The 24,134-nt window shown below is 37.8% G+C and overlaps 1 protein-coding gene across 1 annotated transcript in view; it reads right to left on the bottom strand.

The window, feature by feature from the left end:
• The window catches only part of OTOGL (otogelin like), a 152,670-nt gene that overhangs the window by 69,709 nt on the left and 58,827 nt on the right, over window positions 1-24,134 (bottom strand). The window contains exons 25-28 of the mRNA XM_047785805.1: window positions 23,357-23,495; window positions 11,203-11,337; window positions 5,781-5,930; window positions 2,775-2,894 (exon numbers count right to left, since the gene is read on the bottom strand). Coding sequence (XP_047641761.1) covers window positions 2,775-2,894; window positions 5,781-5,930; window positions 11,203-11,337; window positions 23,357-23,495 — 544 coding nt within the window. The remainder of the gene's footprint in view (window positions 1-2,774; window positions 2,895-5,780; window positions 5,931-11,202; window positions 11,338-23,356; window positions 23,496-24,134) is intronic.

A 24,134-nucleotide genomic window follows, 5' to 3' on the forward strand; every position in this document is an offset into this window, starting at 1 on the left:
TCTCCCAATCTCTATTTTTTCCACTCTATACACTTCTCACGCCTTCAGCAACCTGAATATACTTGTAACTGCCAAGTCCATATTTCCAGCCCAGATCTCTTGTCCGAAACCTCAAAACTTGGACATTTCCCCATAAATATCTGTCGCATCTCTCTAAACCCATCTTAAACTGTCCTGTGCTTACTTTTACGCCATTGTCCTGTCCCCACTGTCCCCGCCCACCACAGTCCTCCCTGCTCTGCCCCCTGGAAGAGCACCGGCGTCCACTCAGTAAGCCAGGAAGGCAGGAGATTTTCTTCAGTTCTCCAGAAGCTGATGTTTCAAACCTGCAAGGTCTCTTGACTTTGGATTGTTTTCTAAACCTTCATGGTCCGAGTATTTCTAGCTGGATTATTGTAAGAGCCTCTTGACTAGCTTATGACTTGAGAGTCCAGATTCCAGCAGTCATATCTCGCAGCTCTCTGTTTTGCATTCCAGCCATTCCCTACTTCAAACCCTCTCCCACAGCCATACAAAACATTCTGAAATTCCTCTTTAGACAGCGTCCTCTCGCCAGTCTTCCTGACACCCTCTGAAAGGCTGCCCCCTCCCTGCTGCCACTCTCTCTCATCAGCCTCCCTTTTCTAGCTCCTGTTAGGCTTGTAGGACTCAGCTCCATGGCACCTTCTCCAGGAACCGTCCTTTGACCAGCATGAACTCCATGCAGTAACATCTCTATCAAAGCACCTGTCTCATATTTTCCTTGTTAATTTTTCTACCTCATCTGCTAACCTAGACTCTAAATTCCTAAGAGCAGTGACTGTGTTTTAATCATTCAATCATTAAGTCCACAGCATTAAGTGCTAAATAGAACTTACTGAATGAAAAAAAAATTTTGATTTTCAGGATTGTCCATTAGGTATAAATGAGTACAGTGAGTCTAAAATTCTTTGATTAGTCCAAACATTTAGGTATTTTTATAAATTAGTTATTCCTTAATTCATTTTATATTTAAGAAATAAAATCTTTATACTCTTCAACTTAGACCACAATGGAAGATACTGTTAAAATTTTACTGAATTGGGTGAATGTTTAACCCCAACCCCTCTTTGTCTTTTAAAGAGATTTAGATATACTAGTATCAGGCAAAACAGGAAAGCAACTAACCAAATAGTAACCAACCAGGAAATTACATTTGTCGACACTCCTTTCAGTTAGAAAGAAAAACAGGTTAAAAAAATTGCAGAAGAAAAGAGGAGAACAAATTTCCAATTTGACTATATTTTCTGAGGTCAGCATTTCTCAGATTGTGTCCCATAGAAAACTATTTCCCTGAGAACTAATATGCAAAAATATAAGTTCTACAGTAGTAAGTTTGGGAATCCCTTCAAACACATCCCTCCCTTAGAGGCTTATAATGCCTTAATAAATCCTTCAAAAAAAAGCAATATGTCTGACAATTAATTCTAACTGCTCCCAAAGGTAGTTGGCCGTAAATGCACTCCCTGTCCCTCCCCAGCTCACACACAGCCATGTCTGGAGAACAAATGTTAAGAAATTCTGCCTTAATGTATTCATTTATCTTGAGTTGACAAAACACATGAGAAAATGCTCAACATTGCTGATCATAAGAGAAATGCAAATCAAAACAACTATGAGATACCACCTCACACCAGTCAGAATGGCCATCATTAATAAATCCACAAATAACAAATGCTGGAGGGAGTGTGGAGAAAAGGGAACCCTCCTGCACTGTTGGTGGCAATGTCAACTGGTACAGCCACTATGGAGAACAGTGTGGAGATACCTTAGAAATCTATACATAGAATTTCCATATGACCCTGCAATCCCACTCTTGGGCATCTATCCGGACAAAACTCTACTTAAAAGAGACACATGCACCTTCATGTTCATTGCAGCACTATTCACAATAGCCAGGACATGGAAACAACCCAAATGTCCATCGACGGATGATTGGATTCGGAAGAGGTGGTATATATACACAATGGAATACTACTCAGCCATAAAAAAGAATGACATCATGCCATTTGCAGCAACATGGATGGAACTAGAGAATCTCATACTGAGTGAAATGAGCCAGAAAGACAAAGACAAATACCAGATGATATCACTTATAACTGGAATCTAATATCCAGCACAAATGAACATCTCCTTGGAAAGGAAACTCATGGACTTGGAGAAGAGATTTGTGGCTGCCTGATGGGAGGGGGAGGGAGTGGGAGGGATCGGGAGCTTGGGCTTATCAGACACAACTTAGAATAGATGTACAAGGAGATCCTGCTGAATAGCATTGAGAACTATGTCTAGATACTCATGTTGCAACAGAACAAAGGGTGGGGGGAAAAAAGGTAATTGTAATGTATACATGTAAGGATAACTTGATCCCCTTGCTGTACAGTGGGAAAATAAAATAAAATTTTTTTAAAAAAAGAAAGAAATTCAAATACATTCAAAAAGCATTTTGCTATGAAAGGAATTAGAAGATATGAATTTGAAACCAACCCTGCTGCTTTCCAGATATATATTAAATAAGTCATTTAACCTTGTTTAGCTTCAATTTCTTCATCTGTAATATGCAGACCACACTGTTCTCATTACAAGATTGTCACAATTACATGAGAAGTTAAATGTGAAAGCAGTCTGTCAACTATGAAGTACTACACAAATTTTACATAAAATAGTATTACCTAAATAAATTTTCCTGTAAGAGTAAAATATTTTGGTGGATAAATAAAAACTATTTGTTTAGTTCTAAAATAACATAGTCCACTTACCTGTCCTAATGCCCAACTATCTCCAAACACCTGGGCATTTCTCACTTCTAAGTTATTGGACGTGGTCATATCATTTGAAGTACATTTGTCAAAGTTTCCACATAATCCCGATAATTTGCTCTAGAGTAAAAGAAAATTACCATGAAATATTCTATATTCACTTCAATGTTTAATGACTAATAGTCATTAAAAATTTGTAGGGATTTAAAATAGACATTTTTAAGAATTTCCACAATAAATATTTTAAAAAATTTTTCAAGAATGGGGAATTTCATATCTATTTAATTACATTTAACAGTTATTTCAGATGCTTAAAAATGTTTTACCATCCCCCCAAATTTTATCTGTCCACACTTAACATTATCTTAGCATTGATACAGCTACTAACATAAGTAACTTGGAAAAGTATAACACAAACACTACAGTATGTATGTGTGTGTATATTATATTTGTATATATTACGTGTGTGTGTGTGTGTATATATTCATTTCAATTTTGAGAGACCCACCTCCTGATATGTTTAAGGTCTGTAACACTAAAAATGTCGAAAGCATTAAAAAATTTATCTTTCTCTAGGTGGTACTTCGAAATGCCAAAACATTCAGAACAAAACTTTTAAAGAAAAAGTTAACTTTGTATTCATATATCATGCTATCGTGAAACAAAATAAAGGAAATCTATATTTAATCTAATTTTTATAAAGTTTGTATGGATTATGCAATGATTACTTCAGTGCCATACAGATTATGAATAATCAACATGTGCTGCATTTTCTCCAATAATATGAAAACCTTTACTCTTGGTTTTATTCAAAAAGCATTTTGCTATGAAAGGAATTAGAAGATATGAATTTGAAACCAACCCTGCTGCTTTCCAGATATATATTAAATAAGTCATTTAACCTTGTTTAGCTTCAATTTCTTCATCTGTAATATGCAGACCACACTGTTCTCATTACAAGATTGTCACAATTACATGAGAAGTTAAATGTGAAAGCAGTCTGTCAACTATGAAGTACTACACAAATTTTACATAAAATAGTATTACCTAAATAAATTTTCCTGTAAGAGTAAAATATTTTGGTGGATAAATAAAAACTATTTGTTTAGTTCTAAAATAACATAGTCCACTTACCTGTCCTAATGCCCAACTATCTCCAAACACCTGTAGGAAACAGAGTAGGAGTACAGGCAAGAATAATCTACCAAAAACGATGAAAATCCTCCTTAAACTTTGAAATTAACCAAAGAGAACTTTCTCTTCATGTACTGAAGGATCGTAGGCAGCACTTAGTTGACGGTAAAGAAGGATGCCCAGATCTCCAGCAAAGCTGACAGCAACCCTGGAGTCATAACTCCCACTGCCACTTGCTTACCAGGGAGCGTCTGCTCTCAGAAGCCACAATATCTCTTCGAAGACAGTGGCCACTTTTGCTATTGGTCACCCGCAAATTTAAGGCAGCAGTAAAAGTAAGGGAAGATGTAGAAGAATAAATGATTAATCCATCCTCAAAAAGTAAGGAAGGGAGGATATACGATAGAAAATGGCAGAAAACATAGTTGAAGAAGTATAGTAATGACAAAAGTATTTCATCTTCATCAAAGAAATGCCAGCGAGAGTTCCCATCATGGCTCAGCAGAAACGAACCTGACTGGTATCCATGAGGCCAGGTTCAACCCCTGGCCTTCTGGCATTGCCGTGAACTGTGGTGGAGGTCACAGATGCAGCTTGGGATCTGGCACTGATGTGGCTGTAGTATTGGCCAGCAGCTACAGCTGCAATTCGACCCCTAGCCCGGGAACCTCTACATGCCGGGGGTGTGGCCCTAAAAAAAAAAGAAAAAGAAAAAGAAATGCCAGCTAGCATCTAGGAATAGATTTTTGGGCTTTCTCTTGGTTAGGGTTGAAAGAAAATGACCTCAATAAACAATCATAGCTTAAATGTATAACATTAAAAAATATTTAAACTTGCATACTTTCCATAGTATTATGAAAATTTATCATTACCTATTCCCATTTTCCCTTAACTTGCCAGAGATTAAATCCATATCTCTCAACTTCAATTTCAGATAAACTGGGTTTTTAAAACTACATCAATATTTCACAAACAACTTTTAACATATAAAGTTAAAACATTCAATAAAATTCTAAATAGCTAAAATAATTAAAATATTTAATACAGTATTTAATAGTAAATAATAATTTTAAAATTTATAATATAAATGCCAAAAATTATAATTAAGCAAGATTGAATCTTCAACCATTAAGGAATAAAACAAACTAGTACAACCATAAAAAGAATACTACTCAAACAATTCATTCATTCAACAATACAGATGAATCTTGAAAGTATTTTGACAAATCAAAGCAGCAAGACCCAAAAAGCTACACATCGCATTATTTCGTTTCTACTGTATCCAGAAGAAGAAAAACTATTCAGATGGAAAATAATCAGCAGTTGCCAAGGGTGTGGGATTAGAAGTAGGAGTTGACAATAAAGGGGCAAAATGAGAGAAATTTTGGAGTTGATGGATCTGTTCTGAACAGAACTGAGGAGGTGGATACAAAACTCAAGGCATTTGTCTAAATTCATAGAACTGTAAACCATAAAAGCAAATTATTTTATATTTTTACAGAATTTCATAGTATGTAAGCTTTTAAAATATCCGGAATGTGGAGTAAAAGATGGAATGCAAAGTACAACAAAGAATCCAACTATATTGCAAGCATATCACATAACCATGATGCAGAAGGTGGGAAATAAGAAGCAGACCTAAGAAACTTTGGAAAACTAGATACAGTGAGGTTGAAGTCAAAAAGAACTATACACAACACTTGGTAAAGTTGTTATTCTCTGGGATATGAGTTAGTAATTCTGAAACTACAACCTATTTCATAAAGGAAAACCTCAATCATTTTATTCCTGTAAAACAATGCAAAAGGTAGGTAAATACAAGTTCACTTTTTGCATCTCTTTTGGATTGATCCACCAAATGGGTTGACTTACCTTCCACTGTGGTCCAACTTTGATATGGATGGTTGTCTTTTTATCCCAAAGAACAGTGATATCTTTCTCTGGAAAGTATACTACCATATAGAGACCTGCCTTCCAAAGCTGGTATGCAGGTTTATTCCCCAGAAAAAAACCTGATCGTTTCTTCAAAAAAAGAAACAACATAATAGAGGAAAAAATGAATGCCTTCTTTTCTCACCATAACATACATAGTAATTAAGTTAATACCCACCAATAAGTACCTACGTAATTTTTGCTTGGCTCTGCATAAAATCGGAAAAACATAAAATTGGTAATAAGACACAAACTGGTAGATAGACTCAACATGGATAAATTAGCAAAGAGAAGAAGGCTTTTCAGTTATAGAGAAGAGCATAAACCAGGCATAGACACAGAGTACATATATACCTGCTAAGTCAGCAATTCTACATTGACGGTGAATAAATAATTTGACTGAGTACTAAAAATGTATGACTTTAACTGCATACTGAAAAACGAAAGGACCGTGTGTGTGTGTGTGTGTGTGTGTGTGTGCGTGCATGTGTGTGTGTGTGTGTGTGTGTGTGTGTGTGTGTGTGTGTGTGTGAAGTATGCAGAAAGAGAGAGGTGTGAAGGAGGACAGGGAGATGAATTTCCACCGCTGGAACTTAGGAAGACTTCTTGCAAGAGGTGGGTCATATGTTACTTCCACGCAAAGGAAGATATAAAGGACTGGAAATGAGAATGAGGAAGTCATTCCAAGCAAAGGGAATCAGTTGAGTAAAGGCTTCAAAGAGGCAGGAAAGTTCCAAGATCTCTTCAGGACTAAGGACAGCACCAAAGAGCCAGGGCATCGATTCCATGACAAGCAGAGTCTGAGGCCCTCTGCCATCAAATTACCCATTACAGTCAATGATGGTTATTCCATGTGCAGAACAGACTCGATAAGCCTTCTGAATATGAAAGTGACAGGCTACGTTTGCATATTAAAAGAAAATACTGTTTGTGCTAAAAAGGACACTAGTAGGGAGAAACTAGAGATGGAACCAAATGGGAAAATTCAGAGCACCTTTAACCTAAAGTGAGACTATGCAATGTTCCTTTATGAGCAAGGACTACACCCTATAAAAGAGTGCGTTCAATCTGACACTGAAATTAACTAATATAGTAACTTTAAAAATATATGGTTAAGTCAAAGTCAAATAAATTTAACCAGAAGCAAAATAAAAATTGTGAAGGAGATATGAAATCCTATGGTTATTTTTCTCCCCCAAGTAATAATAAAAACATAGTTTGGAAAGACTGTTCTAGACTGTATATTTTTATAAATATTTCATGGGGAAAACAAATAAGCTCTGTCGTATTAATAATGAATTTCAGGCTCCTAAATCAAGGTCATATCTATGAGTGCTCAGTATAAGGTGCAGGACTGTGTATATTATTAACGTTCTCCACCTGAGGCCCTCTGCCATCAAATTACCCATTACAGTCAATGGGCACTTCCAAGTGCCAAGCTGGAGTCGTGTGGCAAGGCCTCAGTTCCGGGGAGGGCCTGCACTCTGTCTGGGAGTATTCTTGTGCCCAAGTGCACAAGGTGTTACATAATAAAGAAAAAACCCACGGCAGGTAAGAGAGACTATAAAAGAACAGGAAAAAAGCTTTCCTGTTTGAAACAAGGGGCTCTACCTCTCATTTTTCACTGGGTCCATAAAATGGGTAGCTGCCAGGCCTCCGTGTCACTCCCTACCATAGTTCCTATTTTTATCATTTTGATGACACTTTTCAGAACCTTTCTCATATCTGATTTCTTTTTGGCTTTATTATCTGTCTCCCCCCACACACAAGAATGTTAGTTTCTAGAAAGATGTGCTTTGTCAAGTTTATGGCAGGATCTGCAGCTTCTAGATCAAGGGTGACTCATATATTTTTAATACCTTCCTACACTGGCCTATTCACAAGTATCAGCTTCCAGCCTGAAGAGCAACAATCTAAGCAAGTGAGTGAAATATTTGTGGCTTATATCTCCTTTTCAATCCATGAAAAGCTTTTTTACCTATTTCCCTAATACACATCCCTCGGACGGGTTGACACATCACTGGACCATAAAATACATCTTTGGGTAAGGCAGATTGTTGACTTCCTGCAGGTTGATCTTGTACCAGTTATCCTGATGTGAAAGCACATCCTCTTTATTTGCCTGTAGAGCTAAATCCTTCATTTCTATTGGACAGGCTGTTGGCTACAAGGAAAAGAATCCTCTTTGGTCAAAGGGAGACACTGCACTCCTTTCTTTTCAGATTAAGAAGTAAAGATGTTTCTCCTACTAAGAGTGGGGAATTATGAATTGCCCCAAATTAATAATTTTCCACTTCAGAAAACAATTATAGCACTTTAAACAAAACTCTATTGATATTAGAAAAATGTTATGAAAGAGAATGAAAACTTTAAAAATAGGGAGTTCCCGGGGCTCAGCGGATTAAGAATCTGACTAGTACCTATGAGGATACAGGTTCAATCCCTGGCCTCGCTCAGTGGGTTAAAGGATCCAACGTTGCTGTGAGCTGCAGTGTAGGCCAAAGACGTGGCTCAGATCTGGCGGTGCTGTGGCTATGGGGTAGGCTGGCATCTATAGCTCCGATTTGACCCCCAGCCTGGGAATGTCCATATGCCATGAGTGTGGCCCTAAAAAGAAAAAAAAAATTAAAATTAAAAAAAGAGAAAGAAAGAAAAAAAAAGAAAGCCTTAAAAGTATAGCTTAAACAAATTCATAAAATGTTTACAGCCTACGTAGTTGATAAAATTAGAAACGTACATTTATTGAAAACAACAGGGTTTTTCCCCTTCCCCTGAATGAGCAATCCATCTGTCATAAAATAAATGGTACTTGTTTTCACTTTCGATGCTCAATAAAAAATACTAGCAGGGGATTTGTTAGGGTCAATTTTTTTCATTATTTTTCTTCATCTTAAGCTCATACTTCATAACCAACATGAAGGAAATGTATCAACACAGGCATCCAGGTGAAAATTGGAAAAGGAAAGGCACACAGAGCTGCAATTACCACTTTAAAATGTGCCAAACAATCTTTATAAGAGCATTTACTATTTTCTCTTCAGTTTTTCTTTTTTAAAATATATCATTTCTCTTAGAGACAGCCTTCAACTATCAATGAATATCCAGCTGATGGCTACACCACACGGTAGTGATTAGTTTAAGAGATGTCAACATGACTTACACAAACTCTATTTTGCTCAAAGCTTAGTTGCTGCCTGGTTGGTCTCAATATTTCTGAGACAAGAGCTATGATCTAAGGTACTGGCTCTCAAACTTGAGTTTGCAGAGGAATTCGGGGTACCATTAAAATATTGATTGTCCTCAACTTCAGGCATTCTAATTCTTGAGGTGGAGCCCAGGAACCAGCTCTTATAATACATATTCTGAATGATTTTAATGCAGAAGTTGTGCAGACCAAACTGAGACACTATGCTAAAAACTCAAAAAGAGGTCAATTTTTAAAGGCTTAACTCCCAAATGTCTTCCTTGTAAAATATGTTCAAGTACATCACATCATTCAAAAGCCTGCACAGTCTGGAACCATCTCCTTGCCTGCTGCCTTTGACCCGAACTTTCGCATTAATCTGGACACTCCTCCCCGAATCTCTTGGCCTCACGCTTCCTCCACGATCCTCATCTATTTCAACCAAGCTAAGCTGCCTGCAGGTCTCCCAACGCCATTTCATCTTGCAGCTCTGTTCCTTTCAACTTGACTCTGTACTGCACTCTCTCTCTCTCTCTCTCTCTTTTTTTTTTTTTTTGGTCTTTTTGCCTTTTCTAGGGCTGCACCTGCAGCATATGGAGGTTCCCAGGCTAGGGGTCTAATCGGAGCTATAGCCGCAGCCGACACCACAGCCACAGCCATGCAGCATCCAAGCTGCATCTGCGACCTATACCACAGCTCATGGCAATGCCAGATCCTTAACCCACTGAGAGAGGCCAGGGATCGAACCTGCAACCTCATGGTTCCTAGTCGGATTTGTTAACCACTGTGCCGCGATGGGAACTCCACGGACTGGATTTCTACTTCATCTCTTCACCCGGCTAATACATACTCACAATTTAATACTAAGCTCAAATCAATTCTCTGAAAGCATGTCTTCTGAGCCTTCAAAAGTAAGGCGGGTGAGGGACAGGAGGAGAGCCATTTCTCAGAATTCACTACTTCATTTAATCCTCATATAAACTTAACAGGTAGATTCCCAATCGTCCCAAATTCACCAATGAGAAAAGCTGCAGGTCGGAGAGGTTAAATAAAGTTTCCCCCAGTGACCCAGTTAGCAGGCGACAGAATAGGGGTTCTAAGTGAGTATTAACTCACTCCAAGACTACACTCTTGGCAACTACCCTGAACTTCCAAGGCCGGCCGAGGTCTTCCTCTTAGGATTCCCTCGCTTCCAGACAAGGGAAGCTCTTGCGCAGCCTCATTTACTTGAGTGTGCCCCTCCCTTGAGGATAAGTTCCTTAAAGGCAAGCACAGTGTCTTTTCACTGTTGTGGTCCCGATAATTTACACTTATTTTGGTACGAAGTAGACATTATGAATAAATGAGCAACTGACTAAATGAATAAATGACTGAATTCCGAGCCTGTCCTTGGCAGGCTCCGATGACACAAGAATGAACAAAGACAGTGGTCTCAGTTCTCACAGAATTCACAGACAAATGAAGGAGACAAACCATCACACAAGGAATTTCACTAAAATGGGATGCAGGTCCTGACAGTGAACTTGAGGGCATGAGGAGGCGCTCCTTGAAGGAGATGAGACTTACTACAGAAGAGTAACTGAAATGGAAAAGTTGACCCAGGTGAGAGCAATGACACCGATGAAGAACCAGAGGTGAGAGAAGGAAAACAGAGCGTATGAAGAACTGATACCGGTTCTAACTTCTGGGTCATGGGCTTGGAGCAGAAAGTGATGAGAGGTGTGGCAGGAGAGCTGTCCATGACCAGACTGCTGAGGCCTTTAAGGGCAGCGGCAAGTCATTTGAAAGTTCTGAAGAACTAGAACAACAGGAAATAATATTTTGATTTTAGAAAAACCACCCTGGCCACAGTGTGGTTGGATGGATCAGAAGGGGAAACTCTAAGACTGAGCACGAGGAGTCTAGCTTGGGGGATCTGAAGTAGTCCAGGTAACAGGCGACAGTTGCTAGGACCAGAATGATGAGCATGGGAATGAAGAAAAGAGGAAAGAAGTGGCAAGTGGAGAAGTGGAGTATAAACAAAAGAGATAAACCGAGTATAATTTACTGAAGCCACATAAAACGACAAAGAAAAAATTCACATCTAGTAACCACTCAGAGAAAAGTACTCCAAACTGTTTCTATTTTATGTTCAGCATCTCAGGACAAGTTAAAATGATTTTAAAATAAAGAACTAACCTGTTTATAAGGAGTATCATTCAAGTAAATTTCGGTGTCCCCAACTGAAATCAAAACACTTTTAGAACAAACAATATCGTTGTCAAAGCATTTCTTGTTCTGGGCAATGACAGATATATCTGAATCATCTGTACTCTGAAATATCAAAAATGTTATATTAATACAAATGTATACTGTATATAATTTTTATTTATTTTTCATTAACGAATTCTAAAGAAGTCTAAGACTTACAATGAATTGTACTAAAATTGAAATATAACCTACCTCTAAAATAAAAATCATTTTGGTCTAGGAATTCCTGTTCTGGCTCAGCAGTAACGAATCCGACTAATATCCATGAGAACGCAGGTTCAATCCCTGGCCTCGCTCAGTAGGTTCAGGATCTCGCACTGCCGTGAGCTGTGGTATAGGTCTCAGATGTGGCTCAGATCTGGCATTGCTGTGGCTGTGATGTAGGCCAGCAGCTGCAGCTCCGATTTGATCCCTAGTGTAGGAACTTCCATGTGCCAAAGGTGTGGTCCCAAAAAGAAAAAACAAAAAAACAACAAACACACACACACACATTTTGGTCTAATAAAAAGTTTAATAAAAATATACAAACATATCTCAATTTTTAAACATTTATTTTTTAAAAAATCTCCTTTAAAAATGCTGTTCCAGGAGTTCCCATTGTGGCTCAGCAGTTAGTGAACCTGACCAACACCCATGAGGACGCAGGTTCAATCCCTGGCCTCACTCAGTCGGTTAAGGATCCGGCATTGCTGTGAGCTGTGGTGTAGGTCACAGATGCAGCTCGGATCCTGAGCTGCTGTGGCTATGGCATAGGCCAGCAGCTACAGCTCTGACTGAACTCCTAGCCTGGGAATCTCCACATGCCACAAGTGCAGCCCTAAAAGGCAAAAAGACCAAAAAAAAAAAGAAAAAAGAAAAAAGAAAAAAAAAAGCTGTTCCAACAAAGCTTTTTTGTTCCCAGGATTTTCCATTTCATTATTACAGCTCAAATTTATCAACCAGTTTCTTGTCATCAAATACCCAAAAAGACATGTCACTTAGGGGAATTTTAAAATAAATATTTTCATTTTAGACAACATCTCTTGTTTTATTTTAAGGAGTTTTCTAGCTAAATAGTTATTCACCTACAAGATAAAACTGAAATAAATGTAAAATTTTGGTACTGCGTTAGTAAATAAAATAATGCATATCACTTGAAGGCTTCCTTTGAACATTGCATATATTACCTCATTTACTTCGTATGATAATTTTTGAATTATGTTTTATCTCCATTTTACAGATCAAAAAAGAGGTTAAGAAGGATTAAATGGTTATCCAAAGTCACTTAGTCACTTAGCTAAGTAAGAGCAGAAATAAAACCTTGTTTTTCAGCTTTTTTTAAGTTAAAGTACAGCCGATTTACAATGTTGTGCCAATCTCTGATGTACAGAAAAGTGACCCAGTCACACAAGTATATCCCTTTTCTTCTATCATCTTCCATCACGGTCTGTCCTAAGAGACTGGATGTAGTAGGACCTCATTACTTATCCTTTCTAAATGTAGCGGTTGGCATCGACTAACCCCAAACTCCCAGTCCATACCACCCCCCCACACACACTCAGCAACCACAAATCTGTTCTCTATGTCTGTGAGTCTCTATGTGTGTCAGTTGTGCCACATTTTAGATTCCACATACAAGCGATATCATGTGGTATTTGGCTTTCTCCTTCAGACTTACTTCACATCTTATGAGAATTTCTAGTTGCCTTCATGTTGCTGCAGTAGTATTCCATTGAATATATATGTACCATAGCTCCTTTATCCATGCATCTATTGATGGACATTCAGGTTGTTTCCATGGCTTGGCTATTGTAACTAGTCGTGTTATAACATAGAGAACCACTTGCTGAAAGACTGCCTTTTTCCCATGTTATATTCGTGCCTCCTCTGTAGATTAACTGACCATAGGTGTGTGGGTTTACTTCTGAGCCTTCTATTCTATTCCACTGATCCATATGTCAAGACCAGTACCATACTATCTTGATCACCATAGCTTTGTAATATTGTTTGAAGTCTGGGAGAGTTGTGCCTCATGCTTGGGTTTTTTTCCTCAGGATTGCTTTGGCAATTCTGGGTCTTTTATGGTTCCATATAAATTCTTGGATTATTTGTTCTAGTGCTGTGAAAAATATCATGAGTAATTTGATAGGGATCACATTAAATTCATACCTTGGTTTGGGTAGTATGGCTATTTTAACAATATTAATTCTTCCAATCCAGGAACATGGGATATCTTTCCATTTCTTTGAATCCTCTTTAATTTCCTTGATTCATGTTTTATAATTCTCAGCATATAACTCTTTCACCTCATTGGTCACGTTTATTCCTAGGTATTTTATTACTGGAGTGAGATCTTAAAAGGTATTCTCCTACTTTGCTGAATTCACTGATCAGATCTAGTAGCTTTTGTGTGGATTCCTTAGGGTTTTCTCTATAGAGTATTATCTCATCTGCATATAGTGACAATTTTACCTCTTCCCTCCCTCCTTTTTCTTTCTTTCTTTCTTTCTTTCTTTCTTTCTTTCTTTCTTTCTTTCTTTCTTTCTTTCTTTCTTTCTTTCCTTCCTTCCTTCCTTCCTTCCTTCCTTCCTTCCTTCCTTCCTTCCTTTCTTTCTATCTGATTGCTGTGGCTAGGACTTCCAATACTATGTTGAACAAAAGTGATAAGAGTGGGTATCCTTGCGTTTTTCCAGATTTTAGTGGGAATGCTTTTAGCTCTTCTCTGTTGAGAATTATATTGGCTGTGGGTTTGTCATAAATGGGCTTTTGTTATGTTGAGATATGTTCCCTCTATAACCACTTTGCAAAGAGTTTTTATTATGAATGGATGTTGAATTCTGTCAAATGCTTTTCTGCATTATTTAAATGATCACATGGTTTTTTACTTTTCTTTTGTTAAAGTGATGCATTACATGCCACTTGTAGAGAAATTAGGAAGGGTTTAGTAATGGGTGAGGAGAAAAGTTAATTGTAGGTTATAAGAACTCCTTAGTTTCAAAGGGTATTATTTAGTCCTACACACTATAAATCTAACTCACTCACCTGTTTCCTCACACTCACCTTTCTTCAGCCACTCCCCCTCCATCCACTAAGACCTTGCTCCCTAGAATCAAGAATTTTGTATCCCAGTTTCATGGATGGGCTTCAATAATGCTACAGACCCTGAAGTTCATTTATGTTGTTTTCAAGTATCTGTATTTTTCTAGGAGGTTCATGGTTCACAAGAAACTTTTGAAGTTTCCTTATCCCTCCAAAGTTAAAGCCACACTGCTCTAACAGTCCTTCCACTAACCTGTGGAAGGTGACACTTCATCAAAAGGAAAGTGACAGTTCTCTTTTGACTTAAATTATTTTTCTTTTCTTTTCTTTTTTTTTTCTTTCTTTTTTTTTTTTTTTGACTTTTGTTGTTGTTGTTGTTGTTGTTGCTATTTCTTGGGCCGCTCCAGCGGCATATGGAGGTTCCCAGGCTAGGGGTTGAATCGGAGCTGTAGCCACCGGCCTACGCCAGAGCCACAGCAACTCGGGATCCGAGCCACGTCTGCAACCTACACCCCAGCTCACGGCAACGCCGGATCGTTAACCCACTGAGCAAGGGCAGGGACCGAACCCGCAACCTCATGGTTCCTAGTCAGATTCGTTAACCACTGCGCCACAACGGGAACTCCTCTTTTCTTTTCTTTCTTTTTTTTTCTTGTTTTTTTTTTTTTTTTGTCTTTTTAGGGCCACATGCATAGCATATGGAAGTTCCCAGTCTAGGGGTTGAATCAAAGCTATAGCTGCCAGCCTACACCATAGCCACAGCAGCATTATATCTGAGCCACATCTGCAACCTACACAGCAGATCACAACAACACTGGATCCTAAACCCACTGAGCAAGGCAAGGGATTGAACCTGTGTCCTCACAGATACTAGCTGGATTCATTACCACTGAGCCACGATGGAAACTCCCTAGACTTCAATTCTAGTTTTCAAAGGCTCACATACATTTCCTGAATCCTTTTCGATTTTAGACATATGGATCAGTGTTTATTTCCAAAGTGAAAAAAGTCCTTAAGTGTTTGGAATCACATAGATCTTGATGTAAATTCTCCAAATGTAGGTTTTTTTTTTTTTTAATTACCAACAATATGAACGCCAGCTCAATATGTATCTTGGCTTAGCCAAATTTGTCCTGTCTTATTAGTAATTACTACTAGCACAGAGCCTAGAGGATAGGTTTTCAATGAATGCTGTTGACAGTAATTAATGTGTCCCTCTGTGACACAATTGTCCTTACTTCATAGGAATGGAGAGCTTTTGCATTTTCTTAAACAATTATTTTTGCCAAGCAATGCCTAAATTCTGAAAAGGAGAACAATAAGGATCATTAAGATGATTATGGCATTGTACTACTCAAAAAATAATGTCACAGTTTTCTGCTTTTATGAATAATTTTCAAAGAAGAAAGAAAATATAATTCAGGGTTTTGTTTTGCTCTTCCTCTTGGGAAGAATTATTGAGATTAAGGGATGTGAAAAGCTGGCTGAAAAGATTTCTATTGCCATTACATTACATTTCTATTACTATTAATTAAAGTGCCTCAATATTAGCTTTAGTCTTTAGAATAACTCAGAAATGACAAGAAATATTCTATATTGAATGGTCCGCCTGGTAATATCATGTTATACTGACAGTAACTTGAAACAATATCAATTCCTCAGAGTCACGTTTCTCCAATTTTCATTTCTAACATATTTCAAGTTAATATTAGGTTTGAAGATAATGCTACAGAGTTGCTAAGCAACAACAGTAAGTACTGATTACAAAACTAGAAGATAAAGGTCAACAGCCATGCGCTACATGGATTCCTCAAACCCTTTATGCTCAGGGACTGAAAACACTGATAGAGAATATTATCTTAAATGATTCCAAAACATAAAATGTCAGCACCTCTCAAGATGGCATATTATTTTACTCATTAATCAGCCTAAAATCTACTATAGCACCAGTTCCTTTTAAGGATAACTATCCCATGGGAAGTCCCTGTTGATACAGTAGCCTTAGGCAGCCACAGTTTATGTTCCACAGCTGAATGGACACGAAGCAGTCCATTCGTTGATGGGTGAAGCAACTCTAATGAAGACAAAAAAAAAAAAAAAAGACAATTCTAGCCAATTAGATTCTCTCTCACATTTGAATCAAAAGGAAGAGAAGGGAAGCCAAAGATAGTATACATCTTATATTTAAAAGAAATATTTATATTGCAACTCTTTAATTTTGAGGCGTCAACTTGTTCCGTATCTTACCATTTCCTTTTCCACTTATATTCTTCATATACATTTAAATTTTTATTTAGTTAATTCCATAATTCTCTTAATAACTTCTATAATGTGGAGAATATTTTTATTTTACGGAGGTTAATTTAATTCAGCATGAAATCATCATCTAATTTTTATATGCTCGTTCTTTATTCTTTTGCTAAAGTGCCACACTACTGTATAATTACTGTGCCATTAATTTGCATTTTATTCTTATAGAGAAAGCTATATCTTGTTCTATCTAGATCTTTATATTTGCCTAAATAGAGTGTAATGATTTCTCTTGACTTCTGTTCCTCTCAGTTTTCATTTTCTGTGAATGGATGATGGATGGATAGATGTTTGGATGATGGATGGATAGATGGATGGATAATAGATGGATAGATGGACAGATAGATGGATGGATGATGGATGGATGGTGGATGGATAGATGGATGGATGATGGATGGATAGATGGACAGATTGATGGATGGATGATGGATGGATAGATGGATGGATAATGGATGGATGATGGATGGATAGATGGACGGATAGATGGATGGATGATGGATGGATAGATGGACAGATAGATGGATGGATGATGGATGGATGGATGGATGGATACATATCTATCCTTCGGGATCTATCCTTCAAGATATGATGCGATTACAAGCCACTAAGAGTTTTACAGAGGAAAAAGACATGAAAATACGGAACTTGTGAGACCCAGTGTTTTAAGAAACTCCTGGAGGAAAAAGCCACAAAAAGAGACTGAGAAGCGGTCAGCGACAAAGACTAGCAGGAACAATAGAATTACCTCAGAGAAGATAGCAAGAATTACTTCAAAGAAAGGAAGAGAAGCATTAAAAAAGTTCATTTAGATTTTGCGTAGGTCATCACTTACTTTTACAGTTGCAATGTTACATGAATTTTGTGATTAGGGAGGCAAGATCTCTATGTTTGCACATTCCTGCACATTCACGTCTCAGTACAGGGCCTGACACACGGAACTCACACAAAAAATACTGACGTGAAAAATGATGCAAGGTATAGAAATTTGAGAGCAATTAGATTCAAAGTGTTTTCCAAAACTTAAGGAGAGCACCAAACTTTTAAGATAGCAACTGAACAGAACATTAAAGAACCTAATCTAGAACAAGTTACAGGAAGAAAGCTAGTACCGACTGGGCATTGTCATAGGCCATGGAAGGAGAGTTTGGCTCTGAAATCTGAGACCTGGAATATTAAATTTCTCATGTTTGCTGAAAACATCCAGTGTTCTCTCTTTCTATGATTTATAGCACAGGTCAAGTGGTCGTTTGGTTTTTCAACTCTTTTAATGCTTAAAAAAGTCTTACCTGAGGAAATACAGTTGTGAACTTTGTCCTAGATTTGCTTCCACACACTTAAAAAATAATGTACTATATTCCATATGGTATTTACAGTACAGCACAACTTCCAAAATGAATAAAATAGCAGAAAACTTGAATTTTCAAAGTTCAATAATATCAACGAAGTACATAAGTATTCACTAGGACAAGGTTACATTTTTTTTTCTTTCTTGGCTGCTGCTCAGCATGTGGAGCTCCCCAGCCAGAGTTCAGATCCAAGCTGCCGTTATAGCGTGCTTGGCCAGGGTTCAAACCTGCGTCTTGGTGCTACAGAGATGCTGCCAATCCTGTTGCATCATAGTGGGAACTCCTACATATTAAAACCTCCACGATCCAGAGATTGAAAAAAAAAAAACTTTAACATCCCTTCAAGTAGCAGGGTCAAGTAACATTATACTTTTAAGATAAAGCTGAGTAAGTATAATTGTAAAATTCCAACTGGCAAATAAAAGGGACCTTTTTATGAGTTAGATCACTAGATTCTCCGCTCCCCCCAAATGATACATTTTACCAGATAAAAAATGCATTACAAATGACAACGATAAAGCCTGGAATTTGTAATCAAGGAAAGGAGGAAAGAAAGACTTGACCAGGAAGGAAGAATTAAATATGCTACTCACAGAGGTGATTCCTGCCTCTGAAAAAGCAGCTAAATGAATGGTTCTCGCGCCATTCATCATTTGCTTCTCAAAGCAAATGCTGAGGCATTAAGAAAAAAGAAAGAAAAAAAAGACTTTGCCAGGAAAAAGAGAAGCAAGAAGATGGAGTAAGCAAGAAGAAAAATATTGCTGGAAAAAATATTGCAGCAAACAATATCCAAGGGTTGAGAAACTGGCTAACTAGCATGATAACATTTTGAGACCATGACAATTAGATTGCACTGGTTAATCACTAATTTGTTTTTGACATGAAATAATCATCTGCTCCACAGTCAAAATATTTCTTGTCATATCAAGTACATGTTGGTCAAACTATCCTAACAATTGTTGGGTCCTAGTTCTGGTTTTATTAATTTCAGTAAAAAAAAAAAATGCCTATTATAACAAATCGATAACTCACTAGTATAATTCTAATTAATTATTAATAGTAAGTTTTTTTAATTACTTAAATTCTGCAAAATTTTAGTTTTGAAGATTATTTTTTGCAAAAACACTTTCTTTTTAAAAGAGCATTATTAAAGAAAAAAGAACAATCTACTTTGACAGAAAAAAAGACATATATGCTTCTAAAACTTGAAAATTTAGACTTTTAATATTCTTTATATCTTATTTTTACCACATAAACTTTAATGACAGATCTTAACTCAGATATTTAATTACTTACCCAAATTCTTAAATAACATTTCCCATGACTTGACTTACATAGACATGTCTCGCTAAAACTTGAGAATGAACATGATTTATGCATTTTTACTGAAGGATATAGTAGCAAATTAAAGTGATGATAGGAAATCGGGTTTACAAAGCTCAAAAGCCAAACCTTAATGGTCCTTGCCTGCTAAATAAAATGTCACTGTTACACTGTAACATCAAAAAAAAAAAAAAAAAAAAGACTACTACCATCATTCAGTATCAAACACAAGAAGATGCTTGTATTCTGCCAGGAATCCAAGTTGAGCCAAATATTTTACTTTTTGCATAATCACATGGCTGTACACTTAAAACGAACATAAATGTTGCAAGTTGACTACACTTCAATTTTTTTAAAAAATCCTTGTTTGAAAATACAGCGGTCAACACCATGATTTCTCTACTACAGTGGCAAATGAGGAGTTGAGAAAAAGCCAGGTAGAGCATACAGATCAAAAAGTAGTTCTTAAGAGTTTACCAAATGCCCAGTGTTTTGCAAAATGACTTAGGGGAGGAAAAAAGAAACGTAGGGTATTCTCTGTTTTCAAAACTTGAGAATATTCTTGGAGAAATCAATCCTAATAAATAGAGACGATATGTCTTTGTTAACACAGTTTACATTTAAGAAGACCTAAAAATTGTTTATTAAATGAATGAAATGATAATACATGAAGGAAAGCCATTGTGACACACTGGAAAATGTTTGCAAAGACTATAGTACATGGATAAACGCTTAAAATGTTTTAATAAATAATTCTAAATAATTTTTCATACATAAAATTTGAGTTGGGCAGAATTTTTGTTTTGCTTAAAACTAAACCATAAAAAGCACCACTAACCTCAATGATATATCCAATGGGAACATATCATTTGTTTGATATACTATCATCCATGATACTTCATTTTTTCTAGATATGACTCAAAGTTTACTATTCGGAAGAAGAGGAGAATTTTAAAAATAGTTGAAATTATTTTAAAACTAGTTCTTAAAAGAATAAAATGCTTTACATCCTTGCTATTCAAAGAGTTATGAACATGAAACACTGGGGTAGCATATTAAAAACGGCAGAATCCAAAATCCTGCTCCAAACCACAAAATAAGAACCTCTATCTGTAAAAAACTTCCAGGTGATGTACAAACATACTAAAGCCAAAGAAGCTCTGTTCTACAAATTTCATGTTGAAGGTATGAATATGCACTTACAACAAATATTAGATTCCTAATTAATTGTTAGCTTGTGATTTCTACCCTCCAAGAGAGACTGTTAGAAAAAACTGAACGGGCAGTTTTTCAGCTCTTACACTACACCCATGACTGTGCTAGTCCTTATGAGGAACCCCAAAAACTGTAAGACAGAGCTCTGACACAAAATGACGCGTGAACTAGCTGAGCACATGTAAAATACTCAGGGTACAATGAGCTGCTTACTTTTGATGTGATGACTAGTAAGTACAAGAGGATGGAAGAACACGACAGCTACATCTGAACTGGAAGAGTCACTATGAGGGAGTAGAGGCAAATCAGGTTCACAAATCTCCCTGAGAAAGACTTGGAGGGATGGAGCTGAGACCCTTGAAAGAAATCACGGGAAGTTTGGTTTTATGGAGGCTGGTAATTGGGAGTCAACCGTAGTTCTTAAAAAGCAATGACATGAGAGCAATGCGAGTCTTTTAGAAAGAGTAACAGAACGAAAAAAGATGTCTTATTATAGGGATGAGCTGTTCATCAGAACGACGGCCTAGAAATGGAAGGTCGGAGCTGTTCCTGCCGGTTGGGAACTCATCCGCCCGGAGGGGCGGTGGGGGAACACAGCGGGCATCGGGGAAGAGCAGAAAGCCAGGAACGGACTTGCAGTTCCGTCCGCCTTCAATGAACACACAGTTGTTCCCGGCACAGGGCCACGCGCTGGTGGCACAACGGTGACTACGGTTGGTCCTCGCCCTGCAGGAGTCAACGCAGTTCATCTGGGGTCTGGGACTGACGCAAAAAGGAAAGGCAACAAAGAGACCAACGAGCAACCAGAAGAGCTACTGAGGGGCTCTGAGAGGCTGATATCCAGAAAATCGAAGGAAGAGGGATCCTAAAGAGCAAGGGAAATAAGGATTTGGTAAAATCAGTCTGACACATGCTGAGAGAAAAAGCATCCGTTTATGTGTTCAAATCTATAAATTATTATTTACTTTCCTAAGCTTCTCAGTTTACAACCCAAACCGCAGGGGATGATAAAATTCTAACAAAAATGTTTGCAAAGTAAGACTTGCTCTAAGAGGACAAACACTCACAGGATGCAGATGTACCACTGTGCCTTTCCTATGCTCCCCAAATTATCAACACACACACGCACACACACAAAACCGCCTAGAGGCAACTTGTCATCTTCTGTAACGGTCTGCCAAACCCATTCCCAGGGATTTATCCTTTATGAAACTGAAAATCGTTCATAAAGGGGACTAGGAATAGTACTGGAAAGGAAATTCAATCGTTTCTCTAGGGAAACATAAGCAGAAGCTTTGTTTCGGTTTGGCAGGCTATAAATTTTACTATTTGCTTTTTATTTAATATAACTAATACAAAATGGGAATATGTCTACTCTCTTGACTAGGCTTAAAGAACAGGATTGTACCCAAACCTCTAATCACGTAAAAGCCTTACACGGGAAAAAAAACAAAACAAAAAAAAAACCATGTATTCAAGAGAATCACAGGTTACCTTGTTGGAGGAAAAGACGTTATTTTGCTTATTCTTATGCAGATTCTTCCTAAAGCTTACGTTTTTCATTTAGAAATTTAATACTGGATCAATGATGTCCAAATAAAATTCAGGGATACAAAAAATCCAAATGCGTTATACATATGAAAATTTTTTTTTTTTTGGTCTTTTCTACGGCTGCACCCACAGCATATGGAGGTTCCCAGGCTAGGGGTCTAATCAGAGCTGTAGCCACCAGCCGACACCACAGCCACAGCCCACGCAGCATCCAAGCCGCATCTGCGACCTACACCACAGCAACACCAGATCCTCAACCCACTGAGCAAGGCCAGGGATTGAACCTGAAACCTCATGGTTCCTAGTCGGATTCGTTAACCACTGAGCCATGACGGGAACTCCTAGATATGAGAAATTTTAAGGATTTTATCAGATATACTAAGCTCAGGGTTTATCCAAGCATATCATCAAAATAACAAGTCTAGAATTGAGGATAATATCTTTTTGACTGCTACCAAACTAAGCCAATAAAAAATAAAAATGGCTGACATTTATTGAGCAGTTATTAAATAGCAATCACTATCTGAGAGTTTTGCATATATTTGTCATCCAATCTTAAGAACTACCCCAGGAAACAGGTGCAATTATTATCCCCATTTTACAAATGAGAAAACAGAGGCACAGAAAGTTAATGAATTAGCCTCTTACTTACAAATCATCAAACTTTAAAATGAATCAAGAGGGGTTCTCGTTGTGGCTCAGTAGTTAATGAACCTGACTGGTATTCATGAGGACACGGATTCGATCCCTGGCCTTGCTCAGTGTGTTAGGCATCCAGCTGTTGCCGTGGCTGTGGTGCAGGCCTGGCAGCTGCAGCTCCAATTTAACCGCTAGCCTGGGAACGTCCATATGCCACAGGCGCGGCCCTAAAAAGACAAAATAATAATAATAATAATAAAATGAGTCAAGAAAATTAACCTAAAACTACCATAATTTTTTGTTGCTGTTGTTGCTTTTTTTAGTGCTGCACCTGCAGCATATTAAAGTTTCCAGGCTAGGGGTTAAACTGGAGCTGCAGCTTCTAGCCTTTGCCACAGTCACAGCCATGCCAGATCTGAGCTGCACCAGGAACCTACGTCACAGCTCATGGTAACATCAGATCCTTAACTCACTGAGAGAGGCAAGGGATCGAATCCACATCCTCGTGGATACCAGTTGGGTTCGTAACCTGCTGAGCCACAATGGGAACTCCTGAAAACCGCTATAACGTTTATAGGTTTTATTAATGACATATGGATTTGATAAGCCATGATCTACCATACTTGTATTTTACACTGTCTTTACATAATTATAAATAAAAGTAAGTAACTGTGACATACCTTTATCAAAAACACCTGGCAGTCACTGATGTAATCGTATTCCAGCCCATCGAAGGAATGATAATGCCGGTCCCCATATACCGTGCACACGGCTGGGCACGGAGAATACGTGCAATTGAACGTGCCTCGTCGACAGACACTGTGAGAAAACGATACGAACACTCTTACCTTTCTAAGAAACTTCATTCCAACTGGTACTTTTCGAGCACCATAAATACTGGAAGGTTTGTAATCAAGAGCATTCACTGAGCCAAGAGCGCTTTTAACCACGGCCCATTCATTCTAACTACATTTTATTACAGTGATAGATCAGCTATCTATTTACCACTGTGTTTAAATCATCAGACATCACAGCCAATTCTAGAAATCGTGCCTGGGTCACACTGAAAAAAGCAGTGGAATGAAAAACTAAACATGGGCCTGCTGGTGTAGATCACACTGCTATCTCCTCTCCTTGAGTCCCTTTAAATAACTTAGACATGACATTCATGATGTTAGAACTTGAATCCACAATGCGAGGAAATTATATTCAGTTTTATTTTACGGGATTCTTCTGGCTTAGTTCCAAACAGAAGACTTTCTGCCAAATGTGACTTCTCTTTGGAACATTTATGCATTCTTATAAACCTGAGCTATTACTTTTTTTTTTTTTGGTCTTTTTAGGGCCACACTCGAGGCCTGTGGAGGTTCCCAGGCTAGGGGTCTAATAGGAGCTGTAGCTGCCGGCCTACACCACAGCCATAGCAATGCAGGATCCGAGTCGTGTCTGTGACCTACA

This window comes from Phacochoerus africanus, chromosome 7, assembly GCF_016906955.1.
Source record: "Phacochoerus africanus isolate WHEZ1 chromosome 7, ROS_Pafr_v1, whole genome shotgun sequence".
Lineage (NCBI taxonomy): Eukaryota > Metazoa > Chordata > Mammalia > Artiodactyla > Suidae > Phacochoerus > Phacochoerus africanus.